This window comes from Hyaena hyaena, unplaced genomic scaffold (genome assembly GCF_003009895.1).
Source record: "Hyaena hyaena isolate Hyena2069 unplaced genomic scaffold, ASM300989v1 scaffold_27, whole genome shotgun sequence".
NCBI lineage: Eukaryota > Metazoa > Chordata > Mammalia > Carnivora > Hyaenidae > Hyaena > Hyaena hyaena.
In genome coordinates this window covers 1,596,345-1,612,869 of record NW_024080659.1, presented here as the reverse complement: position 1 = coordinate 1,612,869, position 16,525 = coordinate 1,596,345, and the positions used below count along the sequence as shown (strand labels likewise).

The following is a 16,525-nucleotide window of genomic DNA, read 5'->3' as shown; positions in this document are numbered from 1 at the left end:
GTAACTTTGCTGTCCTGGTAGCTGGCGGCTGCTGTGCGCTCCGTGTGGGCCAGGCAGTGTCTCTTCCGGTCTTCGCCATAGCTCTAACGTGGCTGCAATATTCTCGACACCCTTTGTAGCCAAAGTGAGAGGCTTAGAGAAGTTAAGAACCTTGGTCTGAGTAAGTCAGCACCCGATGCTCTTAACCACTGCCCTCCAGCAGCCGAATAAGGACATCGATGTGTCCCAGGGCTCGGGGCTGTGCACGGGGAGCTCCGTGGCCAGGTCCTGTCCGTGGCCTCAGGATATCGGGCCCACACAGGGATTTGCTTTTGTTTTGAATAAGGTGCCAACATCAAAGGCTTGAGAGATTCCACATAAAAAAATCCATGTCTTCATCCTGTGAGGTGTCAGGAGGTCTGGAAGCCCGTGCCTTAGCTCCCGTGAGGAAGCGGTCGGTTGAACCGGGGTGGTGGCCATCCCTTGCCCCGTGCTCACACTTGGCTCTGCGCGCCGCTCATTACCTGCCAGGTCCCCGTGGAGTCCGAGTGGATGGAAGGGGAAGCGGAGCTCCCTGGGCGTGTCCCTGGGGCCCAGCTGCCTCGCTGCGGCTGCATGCTGAGCTTTGTAGTCCTGGGACTTCAGGAGGAATGCCCTCCTGTGGCCGTCGCTTGTACTCTCAGCGGGGCTTACAGGGTGAGCAGAGTCGGTTCACCATCAGGGAGGCTCCCGCAGCTACACGTTGGTCCAGGCCCTGGGGACGCATGAATAAGGCCTGGTCGTTCCATTCCCCCAGGGGCTCATCTTTCAGGAGGAGGAAATCACAGCAGCACCTGGGTCCACCGCGATGGGCTCTGGCAGGGAGAGGGCGGGGGCCTTAAACTCATAGGAGGAGTCCCCGGTGAGTGAAGGCAAGCCGGGCACAGGAGTCATCTGCAGGGAGACGAAGGCTCCGGGAAGCACACGGCGCTGTGGCGGGGTGCAGAGGGCGCGGGGAAGGTGAGGCTGGAGGTGCTTGGAGCCTGACCGCGGGCCTGGTGCACGTGGCGTGCAGGCTTGGCTGTTGGCCTGTGGCTAGCAGGGGGCCATGTAAGATTTCTGAGGAAAGGAGCAAAGATTTATTTTTTATTTTTATTTATTTTGAGAGCAAGTGCAGGAGGGGCAGAGAGGGAAGGAGAGAGAGAATCTCAAGCAGGCTCTGCACTGTCAGTGGGGAGCCTGACACAGGCCTCGATCTCATAAACTGTGAGATCACGACCTGAGTGTTGAACCAACTGAGCCACCCAGGTGCTCAAGAGAGCTGTGTTTTTTAAAACCGCTACCAGCTTTATTGAGGCATAATTCACGTACCACACACTTGACCGATGCAAGACGTATAAGTCAGTGTTCAGTATAGTCACAAAAGCGTGCAACCCTCCCCACAATGAAACCGAGAACGTTCTCATTGCCTCAGAAAGAAACGCGGTACCCAGGAGCGGCCACACCGCACCCCCGTTCCCTCCAGCCCCTCCGGCCCCGGGTAGCCACTCATCTTTCTGACTCGACAGACGTGCCTGGTTTATACACTTTGTGTACATAGAACGTTACAGCATGTGGCCTTTTGTGACTGGCTTCTTCCATTTCGCGTGTTCTCGGGCTCATCCACGTGACATGAGTCGGTACGTCTCCCCTGCCCCTTGGCTGGCACCGCCCCGTTGTGCGGCTGCACCACCATTTTATCTGTCCCTCGGTTGGTGGACTTTCGGGTCTTTCCTGTTTGTCGCAGTGCACACTCATGTACAGGTTTGCGTGTGGGCGTGTTTTCCGATCTCTGGGGTAGCTCCCTGGCAGTAGAGTTGCTGGCTCCTGTGGTAACTCTGTATTCACCTGTGAGGAGGTTCTGGACCGTTTGCTGCGGGGGCTGCACCAGTTTACACTTGGAGCAATGCTTGAAGCTTGAGGTTTCTCCGTGCCCTTGCACGGAGGTTATCGGTGCTATTTGGCTATACCCACCCAAGCCGGCGTGAAGTGGTACCTCTGTGGTTTTGGTTTGCATTTCTCTGATGACAGAGCTACATTTGCAGAGATCCCTTAGGCCATGACACAGAGAACGGGTTGGGTGGAGGAAGCAGCCAGAAACGAGGAGACCGGGCACACGTACTGACGCGGATGGCGTGCCGGGGCCTCCACCCGGGGCTCTGCCGCGTGGAGCAGAGGAGAAAGACGCGCGTTTCGAAGCTCGCATCGACAGCTTAAGTGAGGAAGCAGATGTGAGGGAGAGGTGTGGTTTCTGCGTGGGCCGGATGCGAAGGGAGGGGTCTTACCGAGAATAGAAGTCCAGGCAGAGGAAGGTGCCCATGGGACACGGTGAGAGCGTCCGCATTACCCCGAGTAACCGGGACTGGCTTTCAGGTACTGATGCCACTCACGCGGAGCACATCGAGACGATCAAAGCCCGGATGTATGTTGGGCTCACACCGGACAAGCGATTTCTCCCCGGGCATCTGGGCATGGGGCTGGTGGAAGGTGAGGAGGAGCAGCTTGCGGGGAGCGGGGAAGGGGGTTTTGGCAGAGCTGGGTAACTGAAGTCCCCGAGGGTGTCGCCCGGGGCCACGCGGGACACCTCTTTCCCCCGCAGGCTATGACTCCATGGGCTATGAGATGTCCAAGCCCAACCTGCGGGCTGAGCTGGAGGCTGATCTGAAGCTGATCTGCGAGGGGAAGAAGGACAAGTTGGTGGTTCTGAGGCAGCAAGTCCAGAAATACAAGCAGGTTTTCATTGAAGCGGTCGCCAAAGCTAAGAAGTGAGTCTGGATTCTGCTTACTGTGCACGCGCCCGTAACCTCTCCCTGGGCAGTGAGGGCGGGTAGGGGGTGACATGGCAGTCACCGTGCGCTGTGCCTCGTGAGGTGTGTGCTGCGGGTTGTTAGATGTCCTCGGGCCAGTTCGTCCCAGCTGGTGGCGTGCCTGGCTGGGCTGTCCACACGCCATCCTTCCCCTTCAGGCTTCCCTCCTGAGTTTTCTCCTTCCCATAGAGCTTTGTCAGTGTAGAAGCAGTAACCAGAAAGGTCTGGTCCAGTCACTCCGGGCTGCTGGCTCCAGAGATGCCATCCTCTTGATTTCAGTTGTCCTGAGTTAACAGGCGGCACAGCCGTGTGGCCGTAAACCTGGTGCTGGTGTGTGACACGTTTGTTCTGCGGAGTTCTGGAGGTGGCCCCCGGTAGCAGCGAGCGTGTGTGTTGTTAGAGACAAACAACTCTAGAGCTCGGAAAAGGAGCTCGGAAAAGAAGCAGATGGACCGGGGTACCCAGCAACCTCAGTTGGTAGACCGTGTGACCCGTGATCTCAGGGTTGAGTTCGAGTCCCAGGTTAGGTTTAGAGATTACTTAAACAAAAAGTTTTAAAAGAAAAAAAAGGAAAGGATGAGCTAGCTCAAATGTAAACCCAGGCAGACAGACACTTATTTCTGGAGTGGATGTAAGGACCCTGTGCAGTTTCATTTGACGTGGGGCTGCTGACGGGGCGGAAGTACCTGCCTGCAGCTGGATCACTCCTGGGGGCCGCCGGGGCCGCTCGGCCAACGTGCTCGGCCAACGTGCTCTGCCTGCCTCCGCTCTCCACATTAGGCCTGTGGCCAGCAGCCCGCCGCTTCCCCCGGCCACACTCAGGCGTGCGCACTAAAAAGATCGTAAATGTGTTGCTCTTTCTTCAGATTGGACGAGGCGTTATCCCAGTACTTTGGGGAAGGGGCAGAGGTGGCCCAGCAAGAAGCCATCTACCCAGCTATGCCAGAGCCCATCAAGAAGTGCCCGCAGTGCAACAAGGACATGGTCCTCAAGACCAAGAAGAGTGGCGGGTCAGTGCCAGACTTGTCCCCACCAGTGCTCGCCGGCACTCGCTGGGTTAACCAGACAGCCCCCTGTGGGGCCCTGTCGTTTCATTTCTGTGTCTTTCTTTTTTTCATTTATTTATTTACTTTTTTATTTTTTATTTTTTTTAAATGTTTTATTTATTTCTAGGAGAGAGAGAGAGAGACAGCGTGAGCAGGGGAGGGTCAGAGAGAGAGGGAGTCACAGACTGAAACAGGCTCCAGGCTCTGAGCTGGCAGTCAGCACAGAGCCCGATGCGGAGCTCGAACCCACAAACCGCGAGATCATGACCTAAGCGAAAGTCGGACGCTTAACCGACTAAGCCACCCAGGCGCCCCTATTTTTTCATTTATTTATTTTTAATGTTTATTTATTTTTGAGAGAGAAGGAGGGAGACAGAGTGTGAGTCAGGGAGGCAGAGAGAGATGGAAACACAGAATCCAAAGCAGGCTCCAGGCTCCGAGCTGTCAGCACAGAGCCCGACGCAGGGTTTGAACCCACAGGCTGTGAGATCATGACTGGAGCCCAAGTCGGGTGGTTAACCAACTGAGCCCCCCAGGCGCCCCTCTGTGTCATTATTTAAAGGCAGGCCTGGGGCACCTGGGGGACTCAGTCAGTTAAGCCTCTGACTTCAGCTCAGGTCATGATCTCACGGTTTGTGGGTTCGAGCCCCGCATCAGGCTCTCTGCTGACAGCTGGCTTAGAGCCTGGAGCCTGTTTCAGATTCTGTGTCTCCCTCTCTCTCTCTGACCCTCCCCTGTTCATACTGTCTCTCTCTCTCTCAGAAATAATTAAAAATATTTTTTTAAAATACAAAGGCAGCCCTGCTGCTGTGGCCCCTGGACTGGGTATTGGAGGTAGATTGGTAGCTGACAGGGACCTGGTCATGGAGATGTGACATGCTCTGGGATACAGAGGAGGCAGGGGTTGATGGTGGGCTGTGTCCCTTGTGGTTCAGGCGCTGCCCGCCTACCGTGTGGAGGATGGTGGAAAAGCGGGAACTGAGGACCCCATTGGGTCTGAGTTCGAATCCCACTTCTGCCACATACAAGTTGTGTGCCAGAGCAGGTTACTTAACTACTGAGCCCCAATTTTCCATAAACCTGGGGCAGCGGTGTCCCCTCTGGGAAGGGTGAGGATTTGGCGGAATGGGGCAGCAGCCTGGTAGTGCAGGGCCTGACATGTTAGAGACCCTCACCAGCACTGGTTTTCTTCTTCCGACTTGGGCTCTGATTTGGATCTGGACGTGCCACATCCCTTCTGAGTCTTAGCGCAGCAGCACAGGGGGGCAGCATATCGCGAGGCCTTCCAAGCTCTCCTGGCTGCTGGCAGGCATTCCCAGCAGGAGTAGGGAACGGAGATGGTGCCTGTCATTTATGATGTGCCATCCCTATGGTGGGCATGGTGCGTGGTCCTTGCCACATATTCTGGTCTTTGTAACCAAACAGGGCGGTGTTTTTACCCCAGTTTTGTATGGGGTGAAGGCTGAAGCTTAGCAGGCTGAGGTGGCTTATCCTCAGCAGGTGGCCCTGGGGAGCAGGAAAGGCAGAATTTGATCCCAGGTCTTCATGGCCATTCATTCCTTCACGCCCCCCCCCCCCCTTGGGCTGCAGCCTTGTGCCACCTCTGTGCTGCCATGTAAGCTGGTGGCATCCCCGACTACTGACCCAACAGTGACCTGGGTGAAGAGAAGGCCAGGCCGCTCTCAGAAACCAGAGGTTGGGGGGCACAGCCTGGCAGCAGGCAGCAGGTGCACACATACAAGCCGGTGCTAGTACATGGGGTATGGACTGCCTGCCACATGTGAATGCTTAGTAAGTGCTGTGCCGTTAACTCCTGAGTCGCCCGGGGAGGTCTAGGGATTGTCTGGTGGAATTTCCACCCCAGGGCTTATCTGACCGTTTCCATTTCTCAGTTCGTGGATTTGCTGTTTGAATAATTGGGGTTTGGTTGGTTTTCCCCTGGTCTGGTCATTCCCAGGCATGCTCAACGGACAACAAAAATTGTGCTCACATTGGCTAGTCCCGCCCCAAAGTTTCGTGGCTGGAAGCTGTAAGGAATTGTTGGCCAAGTGGCGCCTGGCTGGCTCAGTCGGAAGAGCACACAACTGTTGTTCTTGGGTCGTGAGTTTGAACCTGACATTGGGTGTAGAAATTACTTAAATAAATAAGAACTTTGGAACAATGCAGTACAGGTGTCATGAGTGGAAGCTCTTTGATCAGACAGGTGGGGTTCTAGTCCCAGCTCCCCTACTCACCACGTGTGCATCATTGGGCAGGTGTCCAGACTGTTCCCTGCCTCAGTTTGCCCCACTGTGAACTGAGAGTGGTAATGGTCCCCATCTGAATTGGAGAAGCCAGGGAAGTTGTGAGTGCACACAGCCCGGCATCTGAGCAGTGCCCTCAGGTGTTGGTCTCGCCATGGCCCGGGCTGGTCAGTGAGTTGTTTTTGTTTTAGTTTTATTTATTTTGAGAGAGAGAGCGAGTGTGCGTGCAAGAGCGGGGTGGGGGTGGGGGAGGGGGACTAGAATCCCAAGCAGGCTCTGTACTGACTGTGCAGAACCCAGCTTGGGGTTCGACCCCATGAACTGTGAGATCAAGACCTGAGCCGAAACCAAGTCAGAAGCTTAACTGTCTGAGCCACCCAGGCGTCCCAGGTTGGTGTTTCTAAGTAGAAACCAGAGTCAGGAGTAGCTATTTCTTTTTTTCACGAAGATGGGAAATGCAGGCTAATTTTTCCCATTCAGTACCAGTGACTGCATAGCCATTTACGTATCTTTCAGAAAAAGGAGTATCTCCTTTAATCAACTGAAGGAAAGTCTCCCTGCCAGGCGGGCGACAGTCTAGGAGCGTTTAATCCTGTGGCCTGGTGGCTCCTGCCTGACCCTGCTTCCTCTGCCCCCAGGTTCTACCTCAGCTGCACGGGCTTCCCAGAATGCCGGTCAGCCATGTGGTTCCCCGACTCTGTGCTAGAGGCCAGCAGGGACGGGACTGTGTGTCCAGTTTGTCAGCCGCACCCTGTTTACAGGTGAGCCGGGCCCCTGAGTCAGCTGCAGGAGGGGCACGGGTGGGAGGAAGTCTCTAGGGCCCTGTATCCCGGGGTGGAGGGGGAGTCAGTGCGCTCAGCAGCAGCTGGATTGATGGTCTGAAATCAGTGTGTCCCGTCCCTGCCGTGGTGGCTGGGGAGCCCAGGAGGATCCCTCTGTGCATCTGAAGAACCACAAAAGCGCCCTTTCCTTGCCCTTTCGAGCTAGATTGCTGCCAAGGAGGGCATGGGGAGAATATTCGAGTGTCGGCCCTGGCTTCCAAGCTCCTCCCAAAGGCCCAGAGCCCTCGTGTGGACCCCTCTCATGGTTAAAAATCATTGAGGGGCCCAAAGAGCTTTCCTTATGGGTTAAGCTCATCAATATTTACTATCTAAATTAAAGTGGAGGCATTTAAAAATATATGTATTAATTTTACAATGCGTGCGCTACATACCAATATAAATGGCACATTTTTACCTATTTCCAAAACAGACTGAAAAACCAAAACAAAAAACCCACAATGTATTGTTTTCCATCTCTCTAAGTCTAAGGTCTGGCTTGATAGGAGACCATTGGACTCTGGCCTCTGCTCCCAGGCAGCGGCTGGGCTGAGGCCTGGGCTGTAGCCTCAGGCGGAGTCCCATACGTCAGCTATCACTCAGTAGCCTTGTAACAAAACACCTTGAAAGGGCCCAGGAGCCTCCCCGGCCGAGAACTGCTGGTGTTCACAGGAAGTGAACCTTTCAGAGACCTGTATTTTGGTGATTAATTGGGGTCTTAGATTTCCTCCGCCCTCGTGACAACTGGAGGGGCTCACAGCAGTTGGCAGGTGCCTGGCATGGGCTTCTAGGGGCAAGGAGGGGCCCAGGGGGATGCAGCCCTTTTCGGACCAGAAGACTTGCAGCTGGGAGTTCATGCTTTTTCTCATCTTCTGGTCTCACTAGGTTGAAGTTAAAGTTTAAACGTGGCAGCCTTCCCCCGACCATGCCTCTGGAGTTCGTGGGCTGCATCGGAGGGTGTGATGAGAGCCTGATGGAGCTCCTGGACCTAAGATTCTCGCGGGGCAACCCCAGGGCCAGCCAGCCGGCCAGCCAGCCCTCGAACTACCTGCAGGCGAGCCAGTCCCTGAACAGAATCGGCAGCGCCCCCCGGGCCCTTCCACCACCTGCTGCCACTAGTGGAAGTGACTCTGTGACCTGCAACTGTGGCCAGGAGGCCGTGCTGCTCACCGTCCGGAAAGAGGGTCCCAACCAGGGCCGGCAGTTTTATAAGTGCAACAGTGGCGGCTGCAACTTCTTCCTGTGGGCTGACAGCAGCCCCCCGGACGCAGGGGGGCCCCCCTCGGCACCAAGACCCGCGGGTGGCTCGCCAGGACACCCACCTGGCCCGGGGGACCGCCGGGGTGGGTCTAGCAGACATGGCGATGACAGCAGTGGGGCCACATCCTGCCTGTGCAGCCAGCCCACTGTCACACGGACTGTGCAGAAGGACGGGCCCAACAAGGGCCGCCAGTTCCACACGTGCGCCAAGCCGAGAGAGCAGCAGTGCGGCTTCTTCCAGTGGGCAGACGAGAACGTGGCCCCAGGTGAGGCGGGGCGAGTAGCGGGGACGCGGCCCCCGAGCCAGGCCAGGGCTCCGCTGAGGTTTGCATTCGCACGGTGGTCTCCACCTCCCAGAGCAGGGGTGGCCCAGGGCGGGGCGGCGCTGGAGGCCGGCAGGTGCGCGCCGTCTCCGTGCCAGATTCAAGGCCGGCTGCGGCTAACAGCTGCCCTCGGAGCACATGGTGCTGCGCTGGGTACGCTGTCCGTGTGTCTTCCGTCCCCGTCAGCTCAGCAGTGCCGACAGCGGTACACGTGAGGCAGCTGAGGCCCAGTGAGTGAACCGCCTCCCCTTGGGGCCGCACAGCAATGCAGCGCGAGGCCGGCCGGACCGCTCGGCTCCGCGCTCCTCCAGCCTCTGTCGGCTCCTTGTCTTCCGCTGTGGGGCCTGGCCCTGGGGCTTCTAGGAGCCTGCCCAGGGGTACACGGCTTGGGCCCAGTAACTGGCTCTGGTGAGAATCGCCACCCAGACTTTGGAGCAAGGCAGATCACGCTCCGGGGGCACTTGAAAGGGGTCCCTGCCCACCCCAGTGCACGGCAGAAGCTTAGCAGGTACCCGAGAAGAGCCGAGACCTGTTGTTGGACAGAACTGCTCCCAAAGCCTGCCTGGCCGTAGAACCTTGAACAAGGGGCCCGGCCTCACAGCCTCAGTTTCCTCAGTAAGACGGGCACTTGCCTACCTTTCTTAGGGTGCTTCTCTCATAAAAGAGTTCAGTTAGGCTTAGACTGAGATTCTAACTTCTTAGGGTGCTTCTCTCATAAAAGAGTTCAGTTAGGCTTAGACTGAGATTCTAACACACATCGCCAGTTCTGCTCGTACAGAAGAGCCGAGAAGGCTTGGGAAGGCGCAGGGCCGGCTACCAGTGCCGGAGGGGGCTGGAGACAGCCACTGCCGTGACAGACTCGGGCTCGAAGTGTGTGAGAGGTGTTCCGGGAAGTGGTGTCTGATCCCTTGTCCTGGGTGACACAGGGCAGAGTCCAAACCAAGAGGCCCATTTGAGGGCTGGAAGGCTCCAGAACTGTATTTCCTTGCACGGACAGTGAGGAGCGGGTTGTTGCTCACAGGCCTGCTGGGTCTTGCTGCTTCTCCATGCGACCTCAGGCCAGTTGGCAGGATGTCACTTCTGTAAAGAGGACATACGTGAAGTGACAATAGCGCCCTCCTTCTCAGGATAGTGATGGCGGGCCAAGGCCTTGAAGGGCACAGTGTCCTTTAGGGAGTGGTGTTGGGGCAGCGGAAGGTGGGGACGCTCTGTGTGTGGCGAGGAGGAAGGGGGCCTGGCCTGTGGGTGGACGTGACCGTACAAAGGCTGGAGGGGCGCCCTCTGCCCAGTGCTGGGCCCTGTCTTTCTGGCTGCTTCTGTGTGACTGTTCCGAACTCAGCCTTCCCCTGACTCTTCCCACAGGGAGCTTTGGAGCCCAGACCTGGCCGAGAGGCGGAGGCCGAGCCCAGGGGCCAGAGGCCAGAAGCAAAAGAGCCCGGGCCACTGGCACAGACACGGGGTCCACGGCCAAGAAACCCCGGAAATGCAGCGTTTGCCACCAGCCTGGACACACCCGTCCCTTCTGCCCTCAGAACACATGAGGCAGGGGAGGGGAGAGAGGGCCACGTCTTCACACCTGCCCCTTTCGTCTCAGGAATAAGCTGTAAGCTGTTTCTCTCGGACCAGGCTGCCCTTCGCTGCCCTGGAGGCTTTGAGGAAAGTGGTGGCTTTTGGAGTCTCGCCGCACGTGTCGTGCTCAGGCCTCGGGATCCGACCACTGGCAAGAAGCCCATCTCTGACGGGCAGGGGCCCTCCCCTGGGCTGCTGGTGGCCGGTGCCGCGGAGCATTTGCCAGCGGCGTTGGTGCGGCCACGCCGTGGCCCCTGCCCTCTGGAAAGTCCCCTCAAGGGACCTGCACTCCCAGTGCAGGCTCCAGGCAGCCTGGAAGGGGCCGCGCCCGCAGACATGCGGAGAAGGGAATGGAAGCGGCTGTTGTTCTAAAATTGTGTCTGCAGAAGCCGCTTCGGCCGGGACGCCCCACAGCTCACGTGCCTTAATAAAGAATTCTGTCCCTCTGTTGTGGGTGTGGTACAGTGTCCCGTGGGCGGTGGCGGAAGCGGCAGACATAGACGCCAGCCGGTGCTCAAGGGACGTCTCGCCAATCTCTGGCCCTCTGTGCCTCTCCTCCTGCCCTGGCCCTCCCTGTCTGCATGGCAGGCAGCGAGCCCGCCTGCTCCTAGCCCCACAACCAGCTTGCGCCGCAGATCAGAGAGATGATAGGAGATTCCAGCTGCTTCCATACTTTGCAGAGGTAGCCGTGTCCCTGGTCCATCTTTAGAAAACCCTGTGAATGATACATAACCATATGGCTTTCTTTCAGTGGTTAGAAGATAAGCAGAGATGGGGTGTGAGTTGCCCAGAGTCGCATTGCCAGTGGTTGATGAAGTGAGCCGTCCTTGGGTCTTGGCCTCCTGGCCCTGTGCCATCAGTTAGACCCGCAGCTCTGTTCCCTGTCTGCATAGCAACAGCGAACGGCCTGTAAGTGCAGCTGTAAGTGCAGCGGACGGTCCCGAGTTGCTCTTGGGGCATCTGAACGGTGGGGTGGGTCACGGCCCTGCCCTTGTGTTTTATGCCCCTCCCCCCAGCCTGCAGCAAAGCCAATCTACCTCCTGTCTGTATGGTTTTACCTATGCTGAACACTTCTTATAAATGGAATCACAGAGCATGCAACTCTCTGCGTCTGGCTTCTTTTGGCTTAGCATGTTGTCTGCCAGGGCCATCCACAAGCGCGTCAGTTCTTGTGACTGAGTGACATTCTGTTGCGTGGATGAACCACACTGTGTCTGTCCAGTCAGAAGTTGTTGGACATTTGATTTGTTTCCACATTTTGGCTATTGTGACTAGCACTGCTATAAGCTCAGGTACAAGGTGTGAACATCTTGGGGCACCTGGGTGGCTCAGTTAGTTAAGCATCAACTCTTGATTTCAGGTCAGGCCCTGATCTCAGGGTTGTGAGTTCGAGCCCCACGTTGGGCTCTGCCCTGGGCATGAAGCCTACCTAAAAAAAAAAAAAAAAAAAAGATGTGACCACCTGTTCTCAGTTCTTTGGGGCACACACCTGGGACTAGACCTACCGGCTCTCATGGGAATTCTCTGTAACCACCGAACGTTTTTCCACAACAGCTGCCCTCCCTTCTACATTCCCACCAACAACGCACAGGTGAGTTCACATCCTCACCAGCGCATATTTTCTGTGCTGGTGCAGGATGTGAATCCTTCTGATTATTGTTTCATTACCCATCCTAATGGGTGTGAAGCGTTACAGTGGTTTTAAAGTGCATTTTCTAAACGACATTGACATTGAGCATCTTTTTCATGTGCTTACTGGCCACTTGTGTATCTTTGGAGAAATGTCTATTCAAGTCTTTCTGCCATTTCTCACTTGGGTTGTCTTGTGGTTGAGTCATAGGAGCTCCTTATAGACTCTAGATTTTACACGTGGATCTGTGGATTTCAGTCTTTCCACAGGCAACTCCCGTGTGTGCCAAGACCAAATGCCACTGGGTGGGACTGTACCCAGGTCAGACCTGGCTCGAGTCCGGACTCCACCAGTCTGCGGTGCCTCCCTGGGCTTGTGCTCTAACTGCCGGCCTGAGCGGCCTCGTCTGTAACGGGACGGTATTCACCTGGGGGCTCTGGCGGAAGGTCACAGCCAGGCCCGACTGCAGTGATAACATCACTAACAGAACCTTGGGGAAAGTGAGGGGGTTCTAGGTCTCGTGATGGCCTGCTCAGGCTGGCAGCATTCAGGTGGTGAGAACTTGATCTGTCTCCTTCTGATCCTGGAAAGGTTTGAATCGCTCCGTGGGCCCTCTCGTACAGCTTAGGCAGCATAGGACCGAGGCGGAGACCACCCCCCCCCCGGCCGAGTCCTGGTCGCAGCTGAGCGCTAGGCCAGGTGGATCTCACACCATGTTGATCAGCTTCCCAGCCTCCCCGCAAGGCAGTGCCTGCTGCCTGTCCGATGGTGGAGATGGCGGCTCGGATGGGGACGTGCTTCTCCCCACAGAAGGTGCCAAGCAGGAATTGAAGTCTGCCGCCATGCCTGCACCCTGGAGCTCTGGGAGAATCCACACCGCGGGGAGAGCCACCTGCCGCCCCTTGGAGAACAGAAGCCTGGCTGATCCTGCGCACACCTCCCCGTCAGCTCGTCTGCCTGCTCCGGGCTCACAGAACACACCTCTGATGCTTACTGGTCTTGGAGCAGCTGGAAACTACAAATAAGCCCCCCTCTCCGCCCCCCACCACTCCACAGTGCCAGGCACACTGGGCGCCAGCTCTTGGGACAGTGGCAGGAGACGCCGCTGCCCTTTGGGGTGAATTCACAGCCCACTCTCCTTCCAGGAACGCTCCAGCTGCTCCGACCCCGGGTCACGCGTGGTGTCCGAGATCCCAGGACTAGAATACAAAGGTGGTGGCAGGTTGGGCGAGCTCACCAGGTGGTACCACTCTTGTCCACTGGCCCCCCATCCAGGGGCAGATGTATGCGCCCCCTCCCTGCCTGAGATGGCCTTGTTTGTGCTGGGGGGTGGGGCTCCGGGTTGTGAGTTCACAACTGAACGAGTCGAGCCGGAGAGTCTGGCCTGCCCACTGGCCTGAAGGCGTGCCCGGTGGACTGTGTTGTGTCTGGAAATCGGCAGCATCCCAGGAGCCATTCAGGTCGGTCTTTGGAATACACTCTGGGCTCCGCCCACTACAACCTTAGCTTCCTCAATGGATCGGTGACACCGAATTGTCACGGAGCTTGTTTTTTTTAATAACTTTATTTTTCTGATTACAAACGAAAGATGTACTTCTGAAAAACGTAAATGCGTAAGATGTGATGACCAGGTTGAAGGCCCTTGTTTTAGGGAGAACAGGATGGCGGTGGACGGTGGCCTTGGCCTACAGGCTGCTGGGTGGGCCCTGCCAGCCCCCACCCCCCACCCCTTGGCCCAGCGCCCTTCTGGGCCCCACCAGCCATATAAATGTGAAGGGGAAGGGCTGTTTGCCACCAAAACTTAGGACGTGCCTTCCTTGCATACCACGTACGCTAGCTCAGAGGTTGTTTTCGAGCTGGATTCTGGCCCGTGAAGGACCCAGGTGGCCCCTCAGCTGACACTGGAGTGACCGATTCTCAGCACGGTCCGGGTAAGTGTGGAGAGCCACGGACAACGGGCACGGCTGGTGGCAGCATGCGCCGTATTTCCACTTTCCGCTCCAGTTGTGAGGTCTGCTGGGAGGGGGGAGGTTGGGAGCCGCCGCGACGGGCAGGGGCTGGGCGTGGACGGGCGCCCCAGGCTTCCGCCTCCCCGACGCGGCCGCTCGCCCCTCCCTGCCGACCAGCCGGTCTCAGCTCAGTGCTCTGGGCCGGTTTTCTGGCCTGCTGACCCAAGTCCTTCCAGAATGCAGTTCGGCCGGATCCTTCAGGGTCTGAACACCGAAGGCTTTCCACTCCCAGGGATGTCCTGGGCCACAGCTTGTGTGCACGAGGCTTTCTTCAGCAGTTGTTTTTTAAGTACAGTTTTCCCCCCGCTTATGGGTTGGGGCTACTTCCCAAGACCCCCAGGGGATGCCCAAAGCTGCGGATAGTACTGAACCCTGTATATACTCTGGGTTTTACGATACCTTTCCCTAGAATACATGAGAAAGTTGGAGAAAGTCCAATATATAAATTAGGCACAGTAAGAAATTCACAATAATTAATAATAGAACAACTATAACAATATATTGTAATGAGATGGGAACATGGTCTCCCTCTCAAAATACCGTATTGTACTGCACCCACCCTTCTAGTGAGGATGTAAGATGATAAAATGCCTGCATGATGAAGGGAGGTGAATGGCGTGGGCCTGGTGATGTAGCTACTAGGCTGCTATTGATATGATACATCAGGAAGGTCACCTGCTTCTGGTCTGCAGTTGACCACATGGAACTGAAACCACGGACAAGGAGGTGGGGGCGGGGAGCTACTGTAATAGCAAAGATCAGAACACCTGGACAGCTCAGCTCTAGGGAATGAAAGGTACCCCCTCTTGGCAAACTGTCCTGCAGCTGTTTCCTGAAGAGAAGTGGGGACAAGTGGATTTACAAAAAGGATACATTTTATATACAGTAAGGTTTATTCCAGAGGTAGGGAGGAAGAGGTATGGGTGACACGTTTTAAATTAGTATGTTTCTATTCGCTGTTTTGGGGGGAGTATCTTTTGTTTTTTATCTACATCAGCGATCCTTTCTGAGCAGGTGGCATCTCTGCTGTGCCACAGTCATCAGAGCGCCTGGCTTTGGGTCACGTGGTAAAGCTAAGTCAAGGACACGGATTGCCTCCTTTTGCCACTGTGGCCAGAGTCACGTTAAGACATTTAGACCCTGGGCTGAGCCCACAAGTGGCTCAGGCAGACTTGGAATGGCCCCTGCATGAAAGGGGCACGACGTGGAACCGATCAGCAGCCCTTCTGGACGTTCACTGGGCCGGCCCAGCACTCAAGGTCCTGAAAAGGCTCTTAGCAAAACGACAATTTGTTTCCAGTGCTCTGGCTTAGCAGCTGAAAGTCCCAGACATCAATCTAGGGTAGGCGATGTAACACGAGCACCTCCTTTCTCTCTTTCTTAATTCACCCTGTTTTTTTCTTACTGGAATCATAGTGGGAGAACGTCTTGGAGCCACCTGAAGCCTGTGGCCTCCCCGGAGCCGGCCGCGTGTTGGCGTTTGGTCGTCTACCAAGAGGGTGTCTGGCTTCCAGACTGCTGCCCCCGCCGTGCCCAGCCGACCCTCCGGGGGATCCTGAAGAGCTCGGCTTGGTCAGACGCAGGCCTGGCACTGGGAGCCCCTTGCTGTGTCAGTGGGGGAGGGGCAAGGGCCACCAGTCTGGTTCCCGTGCGGGCCAGGCACGGCACACAGCAGTTACTCTGTACACCTGCCCGAGAGGTTGATATTATGTAGTTCCCCGCTTTACCAACAAGAATACCAGGGCCCCGCCTCTGTCTGCTCCAGGCTGCTCCCTTGCCAACACTCGGCTGCCATGACAGCTGCTCACAGCTCCCTGTGCACGGGTCCCCAAGCCAAGTGACCCGAATGGACCTTGGCTAAGCCAGTCTCCTGCCCTCTGAACCTCACCACAGCCTCTCCGTGGAGCCATCCGGCCGTCTGAAGGCCCCTATGGCAGGGCCCTCATGACCTCCAGAGGTAGTCCACGGTCCCGCATCCAGGGGCCCAGGCATGTCGTCTGTTCCGTGTGCAGGCCCTCTGACAGAGGGGCACCTTGATCCCCTCCTTGTCCTGGCCCAAAGGGGTGGGGCTCGCCTCAGGAAACACCAGGACAGGAAAGAGAAAGCAGGCCAGGAAGAGTGGCGGGGGTGGCCGCACCCGGAGCACTCAAGGCCCAAAGCCCTCCCCAGGCCCCACCTGTCATCTGTGGTGACAGAGGAAGTGTGCCCCTGGGGCGCCTGGGTGGCTCAGTCGGTTAAGCATCCGACTTCAGCTCAGGTCATGATCTCATGGTTCATGAGTTCAAGCCCCGCATCGGGCTCTGTGCTGACAGCTCAGAGCCTGGAGCCTGCTTCAGCTTCTGTGTCTCCCTCTCTCTCTGACCCTCCCCTGCTTGCACTGTCTCTCCCTCTCAAAAGAAAAAAAAAAAAAAAAAAAAAGGAAGTGAGCCCCTACCATGGCGCCTGGGCGCCTGTGGGGAGAGGCTCTTGCTTCCCTATCTTGGGGGGGGTGATCTGATCCCCCATTTGTGGAGCCACAGAAGAGGCAAGGGAGTAGGGACCTCACGTTTCTCTGAACACTGGTGAGGCGGCTTGGGGGCGGCCCTGTCTGCCACAGAAAGTATAGTGGGGGCTTGAGAGTTCAGGCTTTTGGGGGGAAAAAGTCCCTAACTGGTTGGCTCCCATTACGAAAGTGAAACCTCACACCTGGAATCCTGTAATACGGTCCCTCTGCGTGACCTACTTTCCAGTTAAATCCTAACGCCTCCAGGCTGATCCCGAGACCCGTACCAAGCTTCCAGGACTCCAAAGGCCTGCTCAGAAGAGCCCAGCACAAATCACACA

At 56.7% G+C, this 16,525-nt stretch overlaps 1 protein-coding gene across 1 annotated transcript in view; it reads left to right on the top strand.

The window, feature by feature from the left end:
* The window catches only part of TOP3A (DNA topoisomerase III alpha), a 28,332-nt gene extending 17,168 nt beyond the window's left edge, over positions 1 to 11,164 (top strand). Inside the window, exons 14-19 of the mRNA XM_039227289.1 lie at positions 2,371 to 2,484; positions 2,597 to 2,762; positions 3,671 to 3,814; positions 6,732 to 6,854; positions 7,797 to 8,437; positions 9,857 to 11,164. Coding sequence (XP_039083220.1) covers positions 2,371 to 2,484; positions 2,597 to 2,762; positions 3,671 to 3,814; positions 6,732 to 6,854; positions 7,797 to 8,437; positions 9,857 to 10,035 — 1,367 coding nt within the window. The 3' untranslated portion in view covers positions 10,036 to 11,164. The remainder of the gene's footprint in view (positions 1 to 2,370; positions 2,485 to 2,596; positions 2,763 to 3,670; positions 3,815 to 6,731; positions 6,855 to 7,796; positions 8,438 to 9,856) is intronic.
* The last annotated feature ends 5,361 nt before the right edge of the window (positions 11,165 to 16,525 follow it).